Source organism: Prionailurus viverrinus, chromosome A2 (assembly GCF_022837055.1).
Source record: "Prionailurus viverrinus isolate Anna chromosome A2, UM_Priviv_1.0, whole genome shotgun sequence".
In the NCBI taxonomy this organism is placed as follows: domain Eukaryota; kingdom Metazoa; phylum Chordata; class Mammalia; order Carnivora; family Felidae; genus Prionailurus; species Prionailurus viverrinus.
Window position 1 is genome coordinate 56,879,851 of NC_062562.1, and position 25,753 is coordinate 56,905,603.

A 25,753-nucleotide genomic window follows, 5' to 3' on the forward strand; every position below is an offset into this window, starting at 1 on the left:
GGATAGTACTTACTAAAAAATGTTTAAGTTTATTTATTTATTTTGAGAGAGTGAGAGAGTGAGCAGGGGAGGGGCAGAGAGAGTGGGAGAGAGAGAGAGAATCCCAAGCAGGCTCTGCACCATCAGCACAGAGCCCAACATGGGGTTCAAACTTACCATGACCTGAGCAGAAATCAAGAGTAGAACACTTAACCAACTGAGCCACCCAGGTGCCCCGTGGGGTAATAATATTTATAATGAAAAGTGTATGTATTCATTCAATATTTATTGACACCCTGGGATCCTGGGATTAACAATCTAGATAACTTTCTGCCCTCAGAGAGATTGCCTTTTGTAATAGTTTCTTACTCCTGCTAATACATTACCACAAACTTAGTGGCTTAAAACAATACAAATTTATTATTTCTATAGTTCTGGAGGACAGAAGTCTGAAATAGGTCTCACTAGGGTAAAGTCAAAGAATTTTTGGTTTGAGGTTTCTTATGGTTGCGTTCAGGTTATAACGTACATTTTCAGCAATTCTTTGACAATACCACAGGAGAGAGGTGTCCTTCTGGGTGTATCAAAGGAGTGAGTACATGCTGTCACTAAGTCTTATAATTGGTGATCTTAATCTTGATCACTTGGTTAAGGTGGTGGTTTCTAAGATTCTCCACCATAAACTTATTATTGTTTCCCTTTTTCTAATTACTAAATATTTTATGGGAGATACTTTGGGACCGTGCAGTTAGCCAGTTTCTGCTTAAGCTTTCGCCTAGGGTTTAGTTTCTCTGTTTGCAGAAGACACTGTGGCTTCTGTCTTGGTTGCTGTCGCTCTCTGGAGCAGAAAGCCATTGTTATCCCAGGAGAGGAGATTAGCAAAGGTGAAGGCGTGTGCAGTCGGGCGCCCAGCAGGCCTCCCGTTGCCCTGGAGACGGGGTCCTTCCTCCGTGGGCGCCGCCATCTTGTGGCGCCAGCGCGGGCCCAATGAGCTGCTGCACGGTGGCCGGAGGCGGGGCGGCGGCGGCGCTCCGCGCGGCCTGCGGCTCAGCTCGTCCCGGTCATGGAGGCGCCCGCCGCCCGCCTGCTACTGCTTCTGCTGCTCGGGGCCTGGGCCCCGCCGCCGGGCAGCGCCTCCCCGGAGGCACCGCTGCTGGTCAACGAGGACGTGAAGCGCACGGTGGACCTCAGCAGCCATCTGGCCAAGGTGACGGCCGAGGTGGTCCTGGTGCACCCGGGCGGCGGCTCCTCGTCCCGCGCCGCCTCCTTCCTCCTGGCCCTGGAGCCCGAGCTCGAGGCCCGGCTGGCGCACCTCGGGGTACAGGTGAGTGCGAGCGGGCCTCCGGTGCCGCGCCCCTCTCGGCCTCGGAGGAAGCGCGGAGCCGTGGGTGTCTGCGCGCGCTCGTTCCGCCGCCTCGGACACGTCAGCGTAAGGCTGCTGGAGAGCGGCCGCCGCCCACGTGGGCAACCGCCCCGACCGCGGTCCCCCAGTCCTCACCGCGGGCCCCTCCTGGGCCGCCGGGCGCACCCCGCGGCTGGCCTCGGGCCGTGCGAGCCCCCCAGTCCGGGGAAGCCAGGGGAGGGGCCGCCTCTGGAAGGGCCTGGCGGGGCGCGGGAGTGCAGCAAACTTGTCGTGTCCCACGACTTGACGCGGGAGCCCAACTGGAGGACCAAGACGTGAGCCCAGATGGGTATCATTCCCTTAATTCGGTGTCTGGCCCATTGTAGGTGCTTCGTTCTAGCCATCATCCCGTACAATCAGAAATGTAACATTGCGTGTTTTCCCGTTTGTAATTTGAAACCGTTGTTGTAATGTACTTAAGGTTGCTAGGAATGCTTTTTAAATTTTGTCCCTCTCAAAGTTATTTTAAAAAATCATATAGGTAATGAAACCTCTTTTGAACTGTACAGAAAGGTAAAGTCCCAATTCACTCCCTTCCCCCTACCGGTTCTCACTCTTGCACTTACCAGTATAGGGCTTGGAAGTTTGCTATTGTTCTTGTTCATGGCGTTTCAGTGAACACTTTTACAACTCGAGGAAAGGAAACGTTGGCTTACGTATTCATAGGTTTGGCTTTTTATTACTATTTTCATTAAACAACATCTGTTAAGTGATTACCCAATTATTTGTTGCGAGGAGAATAGTCATTACAGTGTCATATTGTAAGTATACCTTCCTCTCTGACCGAATCTGGAGCTATAAAGCTGGGTTTATAGAGATCATACTTCTGAAACCACTCCTGTTCCCTTTTGTGCCTTGTCCATGATGGAACGCACGGTTTTACTCAAAGGTGTGTGTAAAGATGGATCAAAACTTCATTTAAGTTGGTGCTGCCACCTTTGAATGTTTTGAATGTTAAATCCCATTCTTTTATTAAAACTAGTCCTGATTTATTGAAGTTGCCACAAGACGGTAGCAGAAGCCGTCTGCCATCATGCTGGAGAATGCTTTTGAGCAAGCTAGATTACCGTACCACATGTCTTACTGGCAGTCTGCTTTGTGTTGGTTAGGTCGTTTAAGTACATTCTCTTTAATCCTCACAACGACCCTTTGAGGTGTGTGTAGGCCTACTGCAGGTGAGGAGTGCAGTCTAGGAGTTATTTAAACCTCCCTGTGTCAGGTTTTAGAGCAATGAGTGAACCTGGGCTTAGGTTAGTTTCTTTCAAACGTTGTGCGCTCTTCGCTTTACCACGTTGCCTCATTTGGTCCAGATGTCTCTGGTAGGGTTGTGTTGGGATGTAAGAGCGGCAGTCACATTACCAAATTTATTCAAAATCATTTGTTAATTTCTTAGTTTCATGAGAGGCACAAGTTAAATGGATGTATGTGTTCCCTTATACTCCTGTCCCAATGGGAAGTGTAACTGGATGTTACTCTTAGCAAAGAGGGTGTGTATTCTTCAACGGTTGACTTGGAGGCTTTGGTGAGATTGCCAGAAGTTTTTTCAGTAGGTTATCTTCAGCCCTCCATGTAGAATATTAGGAACTGGTTTGAAGGGACAATGGTGATTACTGATGAGGAGCTAGTGGTTCCTCATCTTACTACCAGGACCCATCTTAGTATTTGTCCTGTCGTATGACCCTATATTTGAGATCTTTTGTCTCTCTGATCTTTTATTAATTAATATCTTTTATTAAGACAAATCAACATATAATTGAATAGTGATAAGCATGAGTGTACTAGAATGTTACCATTGTGATAAAATTCCAAAGTGATGAAATTTGTTTTTATTAGCCTGTACGGCTTTATTGAGGATGGCTGTATAATTAGTTTTAGGCATTTTATTTATTTTTATCTTATTTTTTTTTAAAGGATTTTATTTTTAATCCCTATACCCGAAGTGGGGCTGGGACTTACAACGCTGCCATCAGGAGTTGCATGCTCTACCCACTGAGGCAGCCAGGCACCCCTTTTTATTTATTTATTTATAAAATGTTTACTTATTTTGAGAGAGAGAGAGAGCACGTGCGCAGTAGGGGCAGAAAGAGAGGGAGAGAGAATCCCAAGCTGCGCAGAGCCTGACTTGGGCTCTAGTCTCGCTAACCATGACCACATGAACCATGAGATCATGACCTGAACCAAAATCAAGGGTCAGAGGCTTAACTGACTGAGCCAGCCTGATGCCCTAGGGATTTAAAAATATTAAAAATGGGGACTCCTGGGTGACTCAGTTGGTTAAGCATCTGACTTTGGCTCAGGTCATGATCTCACGGTTTGTGAGTTCAAGTCCCACGGGTGCTGTGCTGACAGCTCAGAGCCTGAAGCCTGCTTCGGATTCTGTGTCTCCCTCTTTCTCTGCCCTCCCCGACTTGTACTCTGTCACTTTTTCTCTAAAAAATAAACATTAAAAAAATTTTTTTAAATGGCTTCTTCTTTGTTATAGTTCTGTGTACCCTACTGGGAAAAAGTTCTTCAGCCCAAAAAGTAGCCTTAATTTTTTTTTTTTTTTTAGTAGAGGTTGGGTTGGCAGAGAGATCAGTGTGCATAAGTGTTTTCCTTATAATCTGTTCTACAGTCTCACGATTCAGGGTGTCTACTCTGAGATAGACCCTGCAGCCTGCTGGAGTTAATATTTTCTTCCTGGTTATACATCTGGTGCAGTGAAGGATAAGAATAAGGGAGTGTGATAAGCAGTGGCTGTTGGCTCCTTCTCCCCAAGGGCTTAGGCCACTGTTAACTTCTTTTATGTAAGTATAACCAGTTTTGGCCCCATGGGAGACTTTTCTACCACAACAGTAAATGATCCTATTTATTTTCTGTGCAAATGTGTATTTGAATGTAAATGAAGAAGAAAACGTCGCCTTTATATTTGGAAATGTAAAGTGTGAGTATAAATTGTTTTTTAAAGTTTATTTGAGAGAGAGTACCCGCCACAAGCCTAATTTTTATTTATATGTGTGTATTTGATCATTCAGGAGAGGATGTTAGGTACTTATAGAGCTCATTATACAGCTTATTCAGTGCAAAAGTAAGTCTTTGGCAATGTCCTTATGTTTCAGACGAAAAAAAAAACATTACAGAAACCAGAATTCAGTCTTTAAAAAGTTCTGGTAGTTTGAATACTTCACTGTGGACATTGTGAGGCAGTTAGTTAATTGTTGACTCAAACTTAGAGGCAAAAGACATAAAAAAAAAAAAAAAAGAATAACCTCTTCTGTCCTGTTACAGGTGAAGGGAGAAGATGAGGAAGAGAACAATCTAGAAGTACGAGAAACCAAAATTAAGGGTAAAAGGTAAGCTACCAAACAGTCAGAATATCTGCATATCTTCTTCTTGTTACAGGTTATCAGATCGCGGTGGGAATCATAAGGTAGGATAGTTGCTTTGGAAATGAATACAGTGTTCCGTGTTTTAGAGGCTGTTTCAATTAATATAGTGTGTGGTAGTAAGCAAGATGCTGTGACATGTTCTGGGCCCATTTATGTCTTTTCTGACTACTCCTGCTAAAATTGCCCCTAAAAGTGGCAGTTTGTTTTACAAGAAGGTAGCTACTTTCCATACCAGATCGGGTCTGCTAATCCCTGTGGGGATAGGGATCCCCAGCCAATGGGTGGAGAGAGCTGGTATGTGAGAACTCCAGGCCGTTGGCCTCAATAAATAGCCACCCATTTGTTGTTGCTGCCGTTCTCTTTCCAAAGGGCAGACAGCTCTTACTCCTTTACCTCTTCTTGAGCCTTCAGGGCACTGAAAGCGATGTTTCTTTGCATGAGGTAGACTGAGCTCTGTGAAGGCTGGGGTTGGGCTTACCTTGTTCAGTGCTTTAACCTCAGCACCCAGCAAGGGGCCTGGCACTTCTTAGTTACTGTAAAACACTTTGTTAAGGATATTTTCCAAAATACATATAAAGCAGGAAGAATTGAATACAGAACCCTCGTATATCTTACCACACAGCTTCAGCAGTTATCAGTATGTTGCATGGTGTCAACTGGGCACTGAAATATTGAATGAATGATGTAGGAAGAAAACATTTTTTATTTTTATTTTACTTATTTAAATTTTATTTTTTTAAAATATACATCCAAATTAGTTAGCATATAGTGCAACAATGATTTCAGGAGTAGATTCCTTAGTGCCCCTTACCCATTTAGCCCATCCCCCTTCCTACAAACCCCTCTAGTAACCCTCTGTTCTCCGTATTTAAGCGTCTCTTATGTTTTGTTCCCCTCCCTGTTTTTATATTATTTTTGTTTCCCTTCATGTTCATCTGTTTTGTCTCTTAAAGTCCTCATATAAATGAAGTCATATGATTTTTGTCTTTCTCTGACTAATTTTGCTTAGCATAATACCCTCCAGTTCCATCCACATAGTTGCAAATGGCAAGATTTCATTCTTTTTGATTGCCGAGTAATACTCCGTCGTATATGTATACCACATCTTCTTTGTCCATTCATCTGTCAATGGACATTTGGGCTCTTTCCATACTTTGGCTGTTGTTGATAGTGCTACTATAAACATGGAGGTGCATATGCCCCTTCGAAATAGCATCCCTGTATCCCTTGGATAAATACCTAGTAGTGCAATTACTGGGTTGTAGGGTAGTTCTATCTTTAATTTTTTGAGGAAACCCCCATATACTGTTATCCAGAGTGGCTGCACCAGCTTGCCTTCCCATATTTTAATTTTTTTAATGTTTATTTTTGAGAGGGAGCGATAGAGTGCAAGCCGGGGAGGGGCAGAGAGAGAGAGAGAGAGAGAGAGAGAGAGAGACACCAAATCCGAAGCAGGCTCCAGGCTCTGAGCTGAGAGAGAGAGAGAGAGAGAGAGACACCAAATCCGAAGCAGGCTCCAGGCTCTGAGCTGTTAGCACAGAGCCCAACATGGGGCTTGAACTCATGAACCATGAGATCATGACCTGAGCCGAAGTCAGATGCTTAACTAATTGAGCCACCCAGGAGCCCCAAAAGAAATTTTTTAGGTTAGTGATTCTTTTTTTTTTTTTTTAATGTTTATTATTTTGTTTTTGAGAGTGAGAGAGAGCGAGTGAGCGAGCGGGGGAAGGACAGGGAGAGAGGGAGACACAGATCAGAGGCAGGCTCCAGGCTCTGAGCTGTTAGCACAGAGCCTGACGTGGGGCTTGAACTCATGAGCTGTGAGATCATGACTTGAGCCGAAGTCAGACGTTTAACTGACTGAACCACCCAGGTGCCCCTAGATTAGTGATTCTTAACTGGGGGAGGGAATGGTCATGTCCTGCTCCCACCCTGCCCAGGACATTTGGCAATCTTTGGAGACATTTTTAGTTACAGCTGAGGGGTGCTACTGGCATCTAGTGGGTAGAGCCAGGGATGCTGCTAAACATCTATAATACCCAGGATGAGTCCCTCCTCCCAGCAGAGAATTCTCCACTCACAAATGCCAGTAGTGCTAAGAAATCCTGTTTGCTCAGGCAAATAGCTTTAGCTTATGCTGCAGTTTATCATAAAAAGAAGAAAAATAATTTGATTCTTAACTAGCAAACCATTGAGCCTTGCAGCTATTGGTCCCCGTGCAATTTAGAAAGTGTTAAGTTCGGTCTCCCTGCTTGGCAGAGGTTTTGTTTGTTTGTTTCTGCTTTTTTTGTTTGTGTGTGTGTGGTTTTTTTTTTTGTTTTTTTTTTTTTTTGCTTGGCAGAGTTTTAAAAACTTTTCTCATTAGTTTTGAATTTTTTAAAAAATGAGAATATGACTTAATTATTGTTTTCTTTCTTTCTTTCTTTTTTTAATGTTTATTTTTGAGACAGAGACAGAGTAGGAGCAGGGGAGGGGCAGATAGAGGGAGATAATAGAATCTGAAGCAGGCTCCAGACTCTGAGCTGTCAGCACAGAGCCCAACATGGGGCTTGAAGTCATGGACCATGAGATAATGACCTGAGCTGAAGTCGGACACTTAACTGGCTGAGCCACCCAGGTGCCCCAATAACAATTTTTTTCTTAGGCATTTGCTCATTCATACAAAATTTTATGTAATGGTATATCAATGGGATTATTTTAAATTTATTAATCTGTCTATATAAAGCTTAATGGCAACATTAAACAAGTCATTTATCTTGCTGCCCTAATGCGACCACTGAAATATCTTTGTTCTGATCTGTGAAAAAATCTACTCCTTATACACCAGTATAGTCAGCTCTGTGCTGTCTGCCCAGCCTTTTACCAACCAGAAACCTTCATTAGCTGGTGCTTCTGAGTTGCAGTAAGAATTGTTGTTTCTAATGATGACCCTGGAGCACTGAAAGGTTGTTAAAGTGAGATTCAGTTTCGCTGGGACATGTCATGTGAAAAGGTGGGGTTGTGTCACATTGTGTCGATGGGCTGGAGGGAGAAAGAGTTTGGGGGTTAATGAGGGAGAGATGCAATGATCTAGGCAAGGGAGAGTTGCTTGAACTGAGGTGGGCAGCAGTGGAAAGCCAGGAAGGGATGAATTTGAGTGACATTCTAAGGCAGAATTAACCAGATATTGAGGATGGAGTAGAGTGAGGCATCAGAACATGCCAGAGGGTTTGGTTTAGAAATGGTTAGATGGTGGTAATATTAACAGAGTAAGGAATCAGGATCATGAATGATACAGGTGTGTTCAGTGGTCAGTAGAGCTGTCTAGTGAACATTTGAAAATAGGAGTTTAGTGCTCAGGGCAGAGTGTGGGACGAGAAGCAACTTGAAGCCAAGAATTGGTTAAGACTACCCTGGGAAAAGGTGTAGGGTTTATTATATTTTGAGTGGGTACTTCAGAGTAGGGATAGGATGTGTGATGGTGTAACTGATGAAGACATGTCAGTTCTTCAAGGAGTGTCAGCAAAAGTGATCCATGTTCTGACCTTGGAGGACAAATTGCATGGAAGCATGTTAAATGCCTTTAATTTTCCACTGACGGTTTCTGAGTCTACCAAAAATTATCTCCTGGCTTAGAAAACTCAGGTTCATTTTTGAGTTAATATCTTCTGGATTTTAGTAGTTCCCAGGGCATCTCTTTTTGTTTAAAATGCTAGTAGCTTAATTTTTATTTTAGTTATTAGAGTGATAACAAGCTCATAAAACAGATTGGAAAAAAATAACAAAACGAAGCTTAACCTCCACGAGACGATTACCATTAACATTTAGGAAACATTCATTGTAATGTTTTTCTTCACATATATTTATATGTTTATACTTTAGCAAGGATCATACTGTGCTGTTTGTAAACTGATTTCTGTTATTTGCATCGGATGTGGAAGTGCTTAATATCTCTACAGATCCAAACATCTTTTTTAGTGGCTGCCAGAATTCCTCTGCTGTAATGCTTTTATCTATTATCCTGTTGTTGGACTTTTATGTTTTGTACTCCATTATTATTATAAACAACTTTGAAATAATACCCATACATTTGTCTTAAAAGGCTTAAATTAGTAGGTTAAAGGTGATCTCTTGAAGATAACTGCTTTCGTCTTTGGTACAAAATGTTGCTGTGACCTTGAGTTGCTAGCCCTGTTTTCAAAAACCCTTCATCTCTTAATTCTCTTGCCTTGTTCTTCCTCCAGTGGGAGATTCTTCACAGTCAAGCTCCCGGTTGCTCTCGATCCTGGGGCCAAGGTTTCAGTCATCGTGGAGACAGTCTATACCCATGTGCTTCAGCCGTATCCGACCCAGATCACCCAGTCAGAGAAACAGTTTGTAGTGTTCGAGGGGAACCATTATTTCTACTCTCCCTATCCGACTAAGACACAGACGATGCGTGTGAAGCTTGCCTCCCGAAATGTGGAGAGCTACACCAAGTTGGGGAATCCCACGCGCTCTGAGGACGTCCTGGATTATGGACCTTTCAGAGACATCCCTGCTTATAGTCAGGTAGGCTTGTGTGGAGTCCATTCTGTCTGTCTTTCCTTCAGAGAGTCTCTTCTGGAGTGACTACTAGTTGACCGGCTGTGAAACTACTAGTTTCACCTGCTGTGAAATGACTCCATGGGGGTCACCTTTCTCATTTTGGGAGTACAGATAGAGGTTCGGAGGTTTAGGAGGACTTTTTAAAAAGGCTGTAATAAGGAAGAACATGGCAAATGAACCTTATAAATTTTGCAACTTGGAGTTTTTCGGGCAGTGACACATGAGCTGAGCCGAATTACTGCATAAGAATTTAGGACCTGACAAAGGCTAATATTAGCCAGTGACAATGATTACTAGAGATTGCTGAGGTTGAAGGAGACAGAGTTTATCTGCAGGTACTGCAGGAGGTTTCCTAATACCGAACCCCAAATGTAGACAGTAGTGTCTGTACAAATAAGATGGGCCAAGGCAGGCCTCTCCCCTTGGAAGTCTTGCCAACAGATGAAGTGAGATCTCAAACTGCCTGTGGGCAAGTATGCCAGACGGAGAAGAGGAGCTGGACAGAGCATGCATGCCTTGTCCATTCCTCTCAAATATACAATTACTTAGGGTGTATGGGTCCTCTGGACAAAAAGGCCCTGAGTCTTATACCAGCAGAACTCCCATCACATGAAATTAAATGTGAGCCCAGAGGCATTAACTTCCTAAATGCATGCAGGCAGTGGAGGAGAAGGGGATTTGGGAAGGGAGAACAACTTGCTGACTGTCTTTTTTCCTGGGCTCTGTAGTTAGTGTATTCAGCATGATCATTCATTTCATTGAATCATAGTTAAAAAACATAGTTAAAATATTTGTTTTTATCCTCTAGCTATAGAGGAGGAAACAGACTCGGTGAAGCTAAATGACTCCTCTAAGACTAGAGTAACAAATAAAGTAGCTTCCAGGGACGGTGGGCAGTTGTGTGTAGCACAGTTTTAGCAAATATACTCACATGAAAAAATAATAATACAAAATAAGGAGGTAGCATTTGGAGAGCTGAAGTGGGGGTTGGGGGAGAAGGACAAGGCATTGTGGGTAGAGGTCTGGAGATGGGAGACCGGGCGCTGTGCTGGCTGGGGTGGCTGCTGGGGTCATAAAGCAGTCTGCCTTACTGAGCCTAGGCGTTGGGCCTTAAATACAGAGGGAGCAGTCAAGGCTTAAAAAAGACTTGTTGTTACAGGAAAGTTCAAACATATCCAGGAGTATAGAAAATAGTATAAGCTCCCATACACCGATCACTTAGATTCAGTGGTTTTCACAATATTACTGCACTTCAGCGCTCTTTTCTTCCTCTGCTGTAATATTTTAAACCAAATCTTAGGAGGAATCCTGTAATTTCAACCCATGTACTTGTTTATCATCTCTAAAATACATGGAGGAAAAAAAAATGAATAAAATAAAATACATGGAGGAGTGTCCGGGTGGCTCAGTTGGTTAAGTATCCTGACTTTGGCTCAGGTAAAGATCTCATGGTTCATGGGTTCAAGCCCCACATCGGGCTGTCTGCTGTCAGCACAGAGCCTGCTTCGGATCTTTTGCTCCCCTCCCCTTCACTTGCTCTCTCAAAGAGAAACATTAAAAAAAATAATAACATGGATATTTAAGACTTCTTTTCATCTCTGTGTTTAGAACATATGTTAATGAGGATGTACAGTCAAAATAGTTCTAATGTCACTTGAAATAATTATTTCTCAGATGTCAGTTTGACATAGGGCTATTCATTTTGGGTCATTTTCAACTGTTAAGAATTTTTTTAAATTTAATTTTATAAAATGATGGTATATTGGGAGAACTTTAGCTTCCACTTTTACCTTCTGTCTGTTCTTGGTGACCATGTATACTAGTTTTGGGTTTATTTTTCTAAATTTTTTTTTTTAGGTTTATAAATTTATTTTCGAGAGAGAGAGTGTGAGCAGGGGAGGGAGAGAGAGAGGGAGAGCGAGAATACCAGGTAGGCTCCATGCTCAGTGCAGAGCCTGATGTGGGGTTTAATCTCACAGCGGTGAGATCATGACCTGAGCAGAAATCAAGTCGGATACCTAACCGACTGGGCTACCCAGACACCCCTCTAATTTTTCTTTCTATGAATATATGTAGACTATAGTAAATGTATTTATGTTCCCCCATTTCTCTAAAATTAGCACCCTGTGTTTACTGTGGCCCCATGGGTTTTGGGGGGGAGTGAGAGTGACGCTCTGTGATTCCTGGTGTAGTTACCATGTGGATAGAGAGTCCTGGGGGCTCGTACTTCTGGAGCTGAGGGACTGGCCACTCTCTGGGTTGTGTTTCCTCTAACTGCATATTTATTTCTTTTTCTTAAAACTGAGTGACCATTCATTTCATGTTAAGGACAGAGGTTTGTTTATTCTCCTACATGGGCTTTTAAATTTTGAATATTTTGGACTTTTGACTTCATTTTATTTTATTTATTTACTTAACAATTTTTATATTTTTGGAAAAGTTTATTCATTTAATACTTCTGAGAGAGAACGCATGTATGTGTGTGCACAAGTGGGGTAGGGGCAGAGAGAGAGAGAGCGAGCGAGAGCGGGGGGGGGGGGGGGGGGGGGGAGAGACACAGAATCTGAAGCAGGCTCCAGGCTCTTGAACTGTCAGCACAGAGCCTGATGTGGGGCTCAAACTCACAAACTTAGAGATCATGACCTGCGCCGAAGTCGGACACTTTACCGACTGGGCCACCCAAGCACCCCTCTTACTTCATTTTAAAATAATAAAATGTTCATGAGATACTTACTTGGCAAATATAGAGGAAAATGTGATGCCAGTTGACATCCACTTTTGACACTGTCGTAACTGAGTCCTTTCTAAGCATAGGGACTTTTTAATGTGGGAATCATATTGTGTATAAAGTATTGCGTGATACTTTTGCCTCCTAGGATATTCTGTAAACATTTTACATTACCTTTGTAAACCGTTTTTAATAGCCACTTAAGATCCTATGATTTTAGTGTATGTTATAGTATATTTGCCAAGTTTCCTATATGGTGGACAGTTAGGTTTTAAAAAGTTTAATACTATGGCACAAAAACAGACATTCGGATCAGTGGAACAGAATAGAGAACCCAGAAATGGACCCCAAACGTATGGCCAACTAATCTTTGACAAAGCAGGAAAGAATATCCAATGAAATAAAGACAGTCTCTTCAAGTGGTGCTGGGAAAACTGGGCAGTGACATGCATAAAAATAAATCTGGACCACTTTCTTAAACCATACACAAAACTAAACTCAAAATGGATGAAAGACCTAAACGTCAGACAGGAAGCCATCAAAATCCTCAAGGAGAAAGCAGGTAAAAACCTCTTTGACCTTGGCCGCAGCAACTTCTTACTCAACATGTCTCTGGAGGCAAGGGAAACCAAAGCGAAAATGAACTGTTGGGACCTCATCAAAATAAAAAACTTCTGCACAGTGAAGGAAACAAATCAGCAAAACTAAAAGGCAACCAACGGAATGGGAGAAGATATTTGCAAATGACATATCTGATAAAGGGTTAGAATCCAAAATCTGTAAAGAACTTCAACTCAACACCCAAAAGTCAAACAATCCGGTGAAGAAATGGGCAAAAGACAGGAATAGACACTTCTCCAAAGAAGACATCCAGATGGTCAACCGACACATGAAAAAATGCTCAACATCTCTCATCATCAGGGAAATACAAATCAAAACCACAATGAGAGACCACCTCACTCCTGTCAGAATGGCTAACATGAACAACTCAGGCAACAACAGATGTTGGCGAGGATGCGGAGAAAGAGGATCCCTTTTGCACTGCTGGTGGGAATGCAAACTGGTGCAGCTACTCTGGAAAACAGTATGGAGGTTCCTCAAAAAACTAAAAATAGAGTGACCCTACGACCCAGCAGTTGCACTACTAGGCATTTATCCATGGGATACGGGTGTGTTGTTTCTTTTTTTTTTTTTTTTTTCAACGTTTATTTATTTTTGGGACAGAGAGAGACAGAGCATGAACGGGGGAGGGGCAGAGAGAGAGGGAGACACAGAATCGGAAACAGGCTCCAGGCTCCGAGCCATCAGCCCAGAGCCTGACGTGGAGCTTGAACTCACGGACTGCGAGATCGTGACCTGGCTGAAGTTGGACGCTTAACCGACTGCGCCACCCAGGCGCCCCACGGGTGTGTTGTTTCGAAGGGGCACATGCACCCCAATGTTTGTAGCAGCACTGTCAAAAATAGCCAAAGAATGGAAAGAGTCCAGATGTCCATCAACGGATGGATAAAGATGTGGTATATAGATACAATGGAGTATTACTCGGCAATCAAAAAGAATGAAATCTTGCCATTTGCAACTACGTGGATGGAACTAGGGGGTATTATGCTAAGTGAAATTAGAGAAAGACAAATGTCATATGACTTCACTCGTATGAGGACTTTAAGAAACAAAACAGATGAACATAAGGGAAGGGAAGAAAAAATAATACAAAAACAGGGAGGGGGACAAAACAGAAGAGACTCATAAATATGGAGAACAAACAGGGTTACTGGAGGGGTTGTGGGAGGGGGGATGGGCTAAATGGATAAGGGGCATTAAGGAATCTACTCCTGAAATCATTGTTGCACCATATACTAACTAACTTGGATGTAAATTAAAAAAAATAAATTATTAAAAAAAAAATAGAACTCAATAGCCAAATTATGAAAGAGCCCAAATAAAGAAGATGTGGTATATATGCTCAATGGAATATTACTTGGCAATCAAAAAGAATGCAGTCTTGCCATTTGCAACAGCGTGGATGGAACTAGAGTGTATTATGCTAAATGAAATACGCCAGTCAGAAAAAGATCAGTCTCATGATTTCACTCATATGTGGAATTTAAGCAGCACAACAGATGAACATAGGGGAAGAGAAGGAAAAATAATATAAAAATAGAGAGGGAGGCAAACCGTAAGAGGTCTTAAACACAGAGAACAAATTAAGGGTTTCTGGAGGGGAGGTGGATAGGGAAAGGCTAAATGGGTGATGGGCATTAAGGAGGGCACTTGTTGGGACGAGCACTGGGTGTTATATGTAAGTGATAAATCACTGGGTTCTACTCCTGAAACCACTACTACACTGTATGTTAACTAACTTGAATTTAAAAAAAAAAGAAGTTTAATACTATAACATTAATATCTTTGCATATAACTTTTTATATATTGTCAGGATAGATTTTCTTTTAAATGTTTATTTATTTTTGAGAGAGAGCAGGGGACAGGCAGAGAGAGAGGGGAGAGAATCTGAAACAGTCTCCACGCTGCTAGAGAGCCTGATGCGGGGCTTGAACTGATGAACCGTGAGATTGATCTGAGCCGAAGTGGGACACTAAACTGACTGAGCCACCTAGGCGCCCCTCTTTTAAAGTTTTTACTTTAATTCCAGTTAGATAACATATGGTGTAATATTAGTTTCAGGAGTACAATGCAGTGATTCAACCATGCAACACCTAGTGCTCATTGCATCCAGTGTAATCCTTAATCACCTTCACCTATTTAACCCATCCCCCCACCCTCCTCCACTCTGATAGCCACCAGTTCTTTATAGTTAAGAACCTGTTTCCTGGGGCGCCTGGGTGGCTCAGTCGGTTAAGCATCCAACTTCGGCTTGGGTCATGATCTCATGGTTTGTGTGTTCAAGCCCCGCATGGGTCTCTGTGCTGGCAGTGCCCTTCTTCTCAAAAGGAGAGAGAGAGATTGTTTTGTGTTTGTCTTGCTCTCGCTGACTAATTTTGCTAAGCACTATATTATGTTGTGTATGTGTATACCACATCTCATCCATTCACTGGTTGACACTTGGGCTGATTCCATATCTTGGCTATTGTAAATAATGCTATAAACATAGAGGTGCATGTATCCCTTTGAATTGGTGTTTTTGTATTTTTGGGGTGAGTACCCCGTAGTTTCAGTAGTGCTGGATCATAATGTAGTTCTGTTTTTAACTTTTTGAGGAACCTCCACACTGTTTTCCAGAGTGGATGCACCAGTTTGCATTCCCACCAACAGTACACGCACAAGGGTTCCCTTTTCTCGCATTCTCACCAACACCTGTTTCTTGTGTTGTTGAGTTTAGCCTTTCTCAAGAGTTGTGAGGTGATACCTGATTGTAGTTATTTGCATTTCCCTCATGTTGGGTGATGAGCATCTTTTCATGTGTTTGTCAGCCATAGGATAGATTTTCTGAAGTAAAAGTTTTCAAATTAAGGCATATGAACATTTAAAAATGTTTTTTTTGAATGTTTAGTTTTGAAAAAGGGCATCCGCATGCACTAGTGGGGGAGGAGCGGGGGGGGGGGGGGGGGCGGGGGAGGCTGACACAGAGGACCTGAAGCTGGCTCTATGCTGACAGCAGAGAGCCTGATGTGGGGCACAAACTCACAAACCGCCGGATCATGATCTGAGCTGAAGTCAGATGCTTAACTGACTGAGCCACCCAGGTGCCCCTAAAAATCTTTTGATGTATATTGCCAAGTGGTTTTTCAAAAGGTTAAGCCAATTTATCATGGCATCAGCAGTCAGAAACTGCTGGTTTCCTTGCACCCTTGTCACTATTGGCATTAAATAATACGATATGGATGAAATTGAACTTTTAAAAATCCAGTCCTAGAATGAGTGAATAAAGTAGTAGGATATATGAGAATGAATACAGTGTCCTTTTCATGGTCTTTTGGGGAAGAAGGGTATTTTTTTGATCCTTCTGTCCTTTTAGATACCGTTTTTTAAGGTTCCAGGTGTGTATTCATAGAGGGGCATTTATATTACTTAGTGATTGGGAGGAATTAATACTAATTTCAGTGGTGAAATTGGCAAAGTGGAGGAGGAATTGCCAAAAGTATTTCCTTTAATTCTCTGAGATGTCATTGGGAGGCAGTATTTACTGTGGAGGAGTGCGGAGCCAGAACTACAGAGTTGAAGACCCGAAGACTTAGTATTGCCACTTGGATTCATTTATGACCTTGAATATGTTAAAACTGCTGGGCCTCGGTTTTTTTAATTTGTAAAATGAGATGGGTAGTACCTCACTGTTGTTTTGAGCATTAATGATCATACATTTGTTTAGAGCTCATAAAAGTGACTACCAGATAACATGTTAGCTCCATACGTGTTAGCTGAAAAAGTCTTCCATGAACTTTTCTGTATAAGTCTTCTTAGGTGCTAGAAAAATTCAGTAATGTTATGAATCATCCTCAGTTTTGAGGTTATTTGCTAGCTCGTTGGGTAGAGATCATGTCTTTATTAGATCACGAATATTACCTAGTCACACTTTTTCTTTATTATAGTTTAAGGTTTCATTTTATGTTAAAACCGGAAAAATTATTTAAAAGGCAATTTAAAAAGCTCATTGTAGAAATTTTGCAAATAGAACGTACAAGGAGAAAGAAATCATCTATAACTGTTACTTGGGATTCTCATGTATTTCATTCCAGTTTTTTTTGTTTTTTGTTTTTGTCCTTTTACTCATATGGTGGCTATAAGATGAGTGGAGCATAGAAGTTTTTGTTTTTAAAATACAAATGATGGGGAGGGTGCGTGATGGGTATTGAGGGCACCTGTTGGGATGAGCACTGGGTGTTGTATGGAAACCAATTTGACAATAAATTTCATATTAAAAACAAAACAAAATAAAAAAGACCACAAATGATATGTTGGAACCTAAAGCAATTTTGTGTATCCTATTTTTCTATTTAATAATATATCCTGAATGTTTATTTCCCTATGCCAGTAAAAAGTCCTAGTAAGCATCATTTTAGAATGTGGCCCACAGTAGATATACCATAATTTAACCATTCTGTTGCTGATACATGGATTGTCTCCAGTTTATTTGAAACTAGTATTGATTCATTTGTCACTTGTTTCCTTCCTTTATAGGACACTTTTAAAGTACATTATGAGAACAACAGCCCTTTCCTGACCATCACCAGCATGACCCGAGTCATCGAGGTCTCTCACTGGGGTAACATTGCTGTGGAAGAAAATGTAGACTTGAAGCATACAGGGGCTGTGCTGAAGGGGCCCTTTTCACGCTATGATTACCAGAGACAGCCAGATAGTGGAATAGCCTCCATCCGCTCATTTAAGGTATGGGGTCTTCAACCAGACAGTGGGAGAAAGTATCATTTTATCATATCTGCCCTTTCTTTTGCTTTTTTAAAGTATCTGAATATTGACCGTTGTTTGGGATTGTTTGGTGTTCAGGTAGTTGAGCTCACAGTGTTAGAACCAGCAGAAAGAATCTTTAAAAAAAAGTGCCCCCATTTGTATATGTAGGCCACGTGTTTGTTTGTTTTTTTTAATAATTTTGTTTATTTTTTGTTGTTTTTGGGTTTTTTTTTAATTTTATTTTTAAATAATATCTACACCCACCATGGGTCTTACACTCATAACCCTGCAGTCAAGAGTTGCATACTCCAGTGACTGAGCCAGCCAGGTGCCCTAAAGTAGGCCATGTTTTTAAAAGAAAACTTGAATAATAGAAAAAGGAAGACCAAACCACCACCCAGACATTACTATTGCTCATATTTTAATATTTCTTTTTTCTTTTATAATGCTCTTTTAAAAAGATACGTGATTATATTGCATATGAAGTTGTATATATTTTTTGTCTTGTAAATAAGAGCGTGTACAGTGGAAAGCTGAAAACATGCACAGTTGAAAACCCCCTTGAGGGGCGCCTGGGTGGCTCAGTCGGTTAAGTGTCCGATTTCGGCTCAGGTCATGATCTCACATCCGTGAGTTTGAGCCCCGCGTCGGGCTCTGTGCTGACAGCTCAGAGCCTGGAGCCTGTTTCAGATTCTGTGTCTCCCTCTCTCTGACCCTCTCCCATTCATGCTCTGTCTCTCTCTGTCTCAAAAAATAAATAAACGTTAAAAAAAAAAAAAAAAAAAACCCTTGAGAAACACAGACGTTAGGGGTGCTAGCCCCCCACACAGTTGAAAGTCTGTGTATAACTTTTGACTCTCTGAAAATTTAACTACTTATAGCCTCCTGTTTTTGGAAGCCTTCCTGATAACATAAACAGTCCATTATGACATTGTTTGGTATGTTGTATGTATTAATTATATACTACATTCTTATGACAAAGTAAGCTAGAGAAAAAAATATTAAGAAAATCATAAGGAAGAGAACATGGCATTTAAGTACTGTATTTACTGAAAAAAAATCCACATATAAGTGGACTCATGCAGTTTATGAACTACTCATGTTGTTCAAGGGTCAGCTGTTCTTCTGTTTTATAGAAGGGCTCATTATGTGAATGGAAGTGTTAGCATTATTTCTTCCTGATTACGAAAAGATACTTACAGATTTGGAAGCCACAGTAAAGAGGTGGAGAAACCCTCCATAACCCTGCCACCTAGCGATTTGATGTAATTTCTTCCATTTTTATGTTTCTCTCCCTGCAGAGTAGTTTAAAGATTATTTTTATCTTTGTATTAATCGTTTAGTATTCGTAAAGGTATTTACAATTCTCTTCATTATTTATTGTTCAGGAGAATTTGGCTATTTACCATGATTGAGAAATAGTTACAATATCTAGAAATTTTGAAGCCTTGGGTGTAGTTAGACTTCTTTTTAGGTTGTTTCCAGTTTGGGGACTGTTTTAATTAAATATTGCTACAAGGAGGCTCTTGGTGTAGAAAATCTTTTCTGTCATTAGGATCATCTCCTGTGAGTAAGTTTCTGGAGGCTTTCAGGCATGTCCCTTCTCTTGCAGACCATCCTCCCTGCTGCTGCCCAGGATGTTTACTACCGGGATGAGATTGGCAACGTTTCCACCAGCCACCTCCTTATTTTGGACGACTCTGTAGAGATGGAAATCCGGCCTCGCTTCCCTCTGTTTGGCGGGTGGAAGACTCATTACATTGTTGGCTACAACCTCCCAAGCTATGAGTACCTCTATAATTTGGGTCAGTCTTTAGTACTTAGTGCTTAGGGGAGAGACTATCATTATCTTTCATTTCCTGCATTTTTATTTCTACTGGTGTTCGTTTGTTTTGAGAATTACCAGTCGTTTTTGATGGGAAGAGAGAATTATCATTTTTTGGAAGGCTGGGATAGCAGAAACAACTTTTCATGGGTGGAGATAAATTACTGTTGTAAAAGTAATGCCTGCATATAATAGTTCACACAGCCTAGTCAAAATCCTCTTCTAACCCCCGGTTCCATCATAAGACAGAGCTGCGTAAGTTTTTTTTAATTTGAGGTATTTAAAAAATTAAGGAAGGGGCGCCTGGGTGGCGCAGTCGGTTAAGCGTCCGACTTCAGCCAGGTCACGATCTCGCGGTCTGGGAGTTCGAGCCCAGCGTCAGGCTCTGGGCTGATGGCTCAGAGCCTGGAGCCTGTTTCCGATTCTGTGTCTCCCTCTTTCTCTGCCCGTCCCCCGTTCATGCTCTGTCTCTCTCTGTCCCCAAAATAAATAAATGTTGAAAAAAAAAATTTAAAAAAAAATAAAAAATTAAGGAAAACTCAGAATAATAAGCACTTTTATGCGAGTACCCAGAACTAATCATTATAATGATTTGGCCATATTTTCTTCAAGTCTTTCTTTTTAAAACCTTTTAAACACAAAATTGAATGTAGAAAACCATACAAAACAGATGTATAGCTCAGTAAATGACTAGAACACCTTGTAAACACCACTCAGGTCAAGAAGTTGAACTTTGCCAGCCAGCCAAAAGGCTCTCCATGTACCTCTTCCTTCCCCACAACCGTAGTTACCATCCTGACTCTTGGTAACCACTTTCTTGACTTTCTTCATAGCTTTATCACCCAAGTGTACTTCTCTAGATAATCTACTTTAGTCTTGCCCTTTCAAAAAATTCGATGTCTTATCAGTCTCTAATAATCCACAGTCCCTCCTGTGTGTGTGTGTGTGTGTGTGTGTGTGTGTGTGTGTGTGTGTTGAATACAGTTTATCTGTTGAAGAACTTGAGCCACTTGTAGTGTAGTCTCCAGTCTGGATTTTGCTGACTGCTTACTCAAAATGCTGTTCCTGTATTATTCCTATATTATTCAGTGTATTCCTGTGTCTTCTGTATTTCTTGCAAATTGATAGCTGTTAACCTTCCTTGCTGTCTTATGAAAAGACATTCTTGGTTCAACTTGTATATTTTCATTTCTTGTTTTTTTTTTTTTAAGTTTTATTTATTTAAGTAATCTCTACACCCAGAGTGGGGCTCAAACTCACAACTTTGAGATTAAGAGTTGCATGCTCTTCTGACTGAGCCAGTCAGGCACTCCTCAACTTGTTTATTTTCTGTCCCAGACCTGGAATCAGCTCTTTCTCTTTAAAGCTCTGGTTTCTTCTTGTGGAAAAGGGTGTTTTAAGACCACAACCTGAGAACTAGGAATGTTCATTGCGCTTAGTTTGGTCAATTTCTAGGCCTTTTCGGGGCGCCTGGGTGTATCAGTCAATTAAGCATCTGACTCTTGATTTCGGCTCAGGTTATGATCTCACAGTTCGTGAGTTCAAGCCCTACGTTGGGCTCCATGCTGACAGTGTGCAGCCTGCTTGGGATTCTCTCTTTCCCCCATCTCTCTGCTCCTCCCCCACTTACGTGCATGCTCGCTTGGTCTCTCTCTCAAAAATAAATAAACTTAAAAAAAAATTTTCTAGGCCTTTTCAGTTAATGGAGTTAAGTATATATTATGTCTTTGTATAAACAAAATTATGAAGTTTTATAGTTACTTAATAGTATGAGCTATAGGGATTTTGTTCCTGTTATATCTGTACTTAGTTCCATACTGAGAATTCTTGTTCTGAAGGACAGAGAGGGTGACAGAATTAGAGCATTCCACAATTGTTTTATCCCACACCTGCTACACAACAGTCTCAGAATAAAAACGATCACACTGCCACTTCCAATATGGTTACTGAAAAGAGTTAGTTTATTTATTTATTTATTTATTTTTGGAATATCCTCTCCCCATTCTGCCCCATTTTTTTTTAAGTTTTTAAATGTTTATTATTTTTGAGAGAGAAAGAGAGGGAGAAAGCAGATGGGAGAGGGGCAGAGAGAGAAGGGGACAGAGGATCCAAAGTGGGCTCTGTGCTAACTAACCGCAGCCAGCCCAATATGGGGCTCGAACTCCCAAACCATAAGGTCATGACCTGAGCCGAAGTTGGATGCTCAACTGACTGAGCCACTCTGGTGCCCCTCTACCCCATTTTTTGGTGTGCTGCATATATACTATGTATATATCATCAGAATAAATAGCTGTTACACAGCATACCTCCCCACTTTTAACTGGTCTTAGCTCTGCAGTAAGTGTAGTTAATGCTCACCATGTCAGTTTTTACATCGACTGATAGGTCTCTATTCATTTTGATGATCTGAAGCTCATTCTCTAGTAGATTCCTTAGGAAGGGCTTGTAGGAATGAGTTCTTACATGTTAACAGGTTGTGCCTTTTGTGCATATGAGTCACTTTGATGAATATAAAATCCTTGGCTTACACATCTTTCCTGGAGTATCTTACATGTGTTACACTCTTATTGGTATAAAGTGTTGCTGTCAAAGTCTGATGATTTAATTTTTCCCCTCTGTGAGTCACTTCCCTTCTAAGTCTTAAATATTGAAAGGGATTCTTTCTTTAGAATCTAATACTTTTGGGGCGTCTGGGTGGCTCTGTCAGTTAAGCGTCTTGACTTTGGCTCAGGTCATGATTTCATGGTTTGTGGGTTCAAGCCTCATGTTGGGCTCTGTGCTAATAGCTCGGAGCCTGGAGCCTATACTTCAGATTCAATGTCGCCCTCTCTCTCTGCCCCACCCTGCTCACGCTTTGTCTCTCAAAAGTAAACATTAAAAAAAAAATCCTAATACTTCTACTAGAACACATCTTGGCAGTGGTTGCTCTGGGTTGCTATTTTTGGGTCTGCATTATGGTTTTTCAACTTAGTTTTAAACCTTTTTGTAAGTTTTTTCTTTTGGCGCTCCCGATTATTTTTATGTTGAGTCTTTGCCTGTTTTTTTTTATTTAAAAAAAAATTTTTTTTTTTTTAACATCTATTTATTTTTGAGACAGAGAGCATGAACGGGGGAGGGTCAGAGAGAGAGGGAGACACAGAATCTGAAACAGACTCCAGGCTCTGAGCGGTCAGCACAGAGCCCGATGTGGGGCTTGAACTCACAGACCGTGAGATTGTGACCTGAGCCGAAGTCGGCCGCTTAACCGACTGAGCCACCCAGGCGCCCCAGAGTCTTTGCCTGTTTTTAATATTTGGCAATTTCTCTTGAATCTTTCCTTCATTGAAAACTTTGCTTCCTTTTACTTTTGATTTATTAGAAGACATTACCTGTTGTGTTTATTCACTCCTGTTCTTTCGAGCTTAGCCTTCATTTCTAAGATAGTTTTTTTAATTTCTAAAAGTTATTTCCTAAATTTTTTTCTGAGTTGTCATTTCTGAATTTCTAGAATTCTGGTTTATATTACTTTTTCATGACTTGTGTCATTTTTAGAATACCTTTAACATTAGCCTGTTTTTAAAAAGCAGGAACAGTTTTGATTAGTTTTGTGGCATGAATTTCTGGCATGTTTTCATTTTCTGTAGGGATGTTGTCTTTTTTAGTAATTTTTAAAAACATAACTTACTCTAAGACTGAGGGACACCCTTATCCTTTTTTGTTGCTCATTTTTTCCTCTAAAGTTTTTCTTTTATTTATTTATTCAGTTAAGTAATCTCTGTACCCAGTGTGGGGCTTGAACTCATGACCCCGAGATCAGGAGTGGCATGCTCTTCTGACTGAGCCAGCCCGGCACCCCCGTTGCTCATTTTTAATGTGAGCAATTAAGACGAAGTATCGTAACTGCACATTTGATTTAATGTAGTATGAAAAATGGTGGCTTGCTTTCGGAGCCTGCCCTGGCTCGGTGTCCTGTAGCTCTGTTTTTCCTGTTAGGCTTGATTTTGTTTTCCTCCGTGTATGGTGCTGTCCTTGGAGGGGAGCTCTGATGGCTTTTCCAAGTTCTCAGGGGCTAGATGCCTCTAGACTGGCAGGTCTGTGGGCCCATTTTGCTCTCTGCTATGTGGGACCGGGGGAGGAGGACTCAGAGCTCTGGCCGCTCTTCTCCAGTTGGCCTGCTTCGCTCTCTAGTGAATATGTCTTGTTTGGGGCTCTTCTCTTCTCAGGTCTGTCACTTGCCCTGTTGGTTCCTTCTTCCTCCTCTACAGACACTGGTGGCCTTACTAATAATGTGCAGGTTGTGTGACTGTTGGTGTTTTGTGACTCCTCTGTGTTTTGGGGTTTGTGGAGATCCCTAGTTTATCCAGTTTTGTTGTAAGTATGTTCCGTGGGGTTTTGGTTTTGCCATCTTGTTGCTCTTTCTGTAGAAATTGGTGAAGACCCAAAACCATGCTGCCACCACACCTCTGTCTCCCAGAGTCTCCTCGTCCGTTAACTTCAGATGGCATCTGTTCATTCCTCTCTGGAAGATGAGAGCGTCCATACCCTCTGCATCCCTCTAGCTCCTGTGCCATTTTCTCTGTTTTTCACATCACTGCGTGTATTTGCTCTTTCTTCAGGTGACCAGTATGCACTGAAGATGAGGTTTGTGGACCATGTGTTTGATGAGCAAGTGATAGATTCTCTGACAGTGAAGATCATCTTGCCTGAGGGGGCCAAGTGAGTGTGACTGTTCCTTTCCTCGGCTTCCCATTTCTCTGGTGGTGGCCTTGTGGTACTTCAAGGGGAAACTGTGTCCTATGGGTGTAGAATAGGTGCTCAGTACATACCTTTGACTGAGAGGCCTGTAGGGACTTTCTTTTTTTTAAAGATGTATTTATGAGAGTGCAAGTGAGGAAGAGGCGGGGGGGAGGCGGGGTGGGGTACAGAAAATCTGAAGTGGGCTCTGCATTGATAGCATTGAGCCCGATGCAGGGTTCAAACTCATGAACTTGTGAGATCATGACCTGAGCTGAAGTCAGAGTTGGACGATTAACCGACTGAGCCACCCAGGTGCCCCTGTTTACGAAACCTATTCCCCAAACAGAGTCCCTGTGTGTGACAGGTGCAGCCTCCAGAGGGGATGGGATGATCTGTAAGAGGACAAAATGCAGAGTCAGGACAGCCAGGTAGCGCTTGTGCTGTGTTACTATAAAAAAGAAGAGCAGTGGGGGCGCCTGGGTGGCTCAGTCGGTTAAGCATGTGACTTCGGCTCAGGTCATGATCTCACATTTCATGGGTTCACGCCCCACATTGTGCTGTGTGCTGTCAGCTCAGAGCCTGGAGCCTGCTTCGGATTCTGTGTCTCCCTCTCTCTCTGCCCCTCCCCTGCTTGCACTCAGTCTTTCTATCTCTCTCAAAAATAAATAATAAACGTTAAAAAAATTAAAAAAAAAAAAAAAAAAGCAATGGAGTAATGGCTCTGTTTTATCCCGGGCCCATCAGACCAGGTTCAGAAAGGGCGGTCCTGGTGGTGTATTAGGGTTCTGTGCTTAAAACGGTAGGCAGTCGTTGGCCAGTTGAAGCAGAAAGGACTGCATTTGAAGGGTAAGGCATCTCTTATAAAATGGCAGCGTAAGTTGCAGATCCAGAGAGTCTCTGGGAATCCAGTTGGTGGAAACCGGGTGGATGGATCCATCCATGGATGATGGATGTTCACAGGGGACCCGCCCTTGGCATGAGTGACAAACACCTATGTGCGTATTTGTGTCACTTTGCTCTGGGTTCATTTCAAAGGGGAGCATCTGCTTGGCCTCTCAGGTCATGTGTCCACTCTGATCACCAGAGAGAGTCACCTTGATTGTTCCTGCTGTGGAAGACATTCCATGGGGGATGGGGAGTTTTAGCAAAACTAGAGTGTGAGAGCCTGGAGGAGGGAGAATGGATCCAGGCAGACAAAAACAGGGCCTGTCCCACTATACCTTATAAGAAGTTCTCAGTCATGTGAAGAGAAGGTACTTCGAAGTAACTTCTCAGGGGCCTCTTCAAGTCCCGGCGAGGCTCTTGTTGGGTGGAATGAGCAGGAGGGCTGTGTGGGCTATGTGACTCCGAGGGGTTGGCCAGCACTGGCGAGGACTAGCGAGTACAAGGTGCAGGGGGATGGTTGTTGCCTCGGCAGGAAAGCGGTCTGATACTCAGGGTTTTCTGGCAGCGGGTTAGCTGTCTCGGGAGGTCTGGTGGTCCCTGGTGCCGGGAGGGGAGCAGAGTGGAGTGTGAACTTCATGACCCTGAAAGGCCTCTTGAGCCTTAGAATTCTCCAACCCTAAATAAACCTCGTACGTAGATCAGTGCAGTTTGTCTAAGGCTGTATTTCATTCCTGCCTGCGTCCAGGAACATCCAAGTTGACAGTCCCTATGAAATCAGCCGTGCCCCAGATGAGCTGCACTACACCTACCTGGACACATTTGGCCGCCCTGTGATTGTTGCCTATAAGAAAAATCTGGTGGAACAGCACATTCAGGACATCGTGGTAAGTGGCTCCACAGTTCTGCCTTCTGGGCCTTCC

At 42.2% G+C, this 25,753-nt stretch overlaps 1 protein-coding gene across 1 annotated transcript in view; it reads left to right on the forward strand.

Annotated features, from left to right (window-relative positions):
- The first annotated feature begins 979 nt into the window (after positions 1–979).
- RPN1 (ribophorin I) overlaps positions 980–25,753 on the forward strand; it is a 30,276-nt gene continuing 5,502 nt past the window's right edge. Inside the window, exons 1-7 of the mRNA XM_047849071.1 lie at positions 980–1,303; positions 4,649–4,713; positions 8,973–9,279; positions 17,177–17,386; positions 19,020–19,212; positions 23,828–23,927; positions 25,579–25,717. Coding sequence (XP_047705027.1) covers positions 1,043–1,303; positions 4,649–4,713; positions 8,973–9,279; positions 17,177–17,386; positions 19,020–19,212; positions 23,828–23,927; positions 25,579–25,717 — 1,275 coding nt within the window. The 5' untranslated portion in view covers positions 980–1,042. The remainder of the gene's footprint in view (positions 1,304–4,648; positions 4,714–8,972; positions 9,280–17,176; positions 17,387–19,019; positions 19,213–23,827; positions 23,928–25,578; positions 25,718–25,753) is intronic.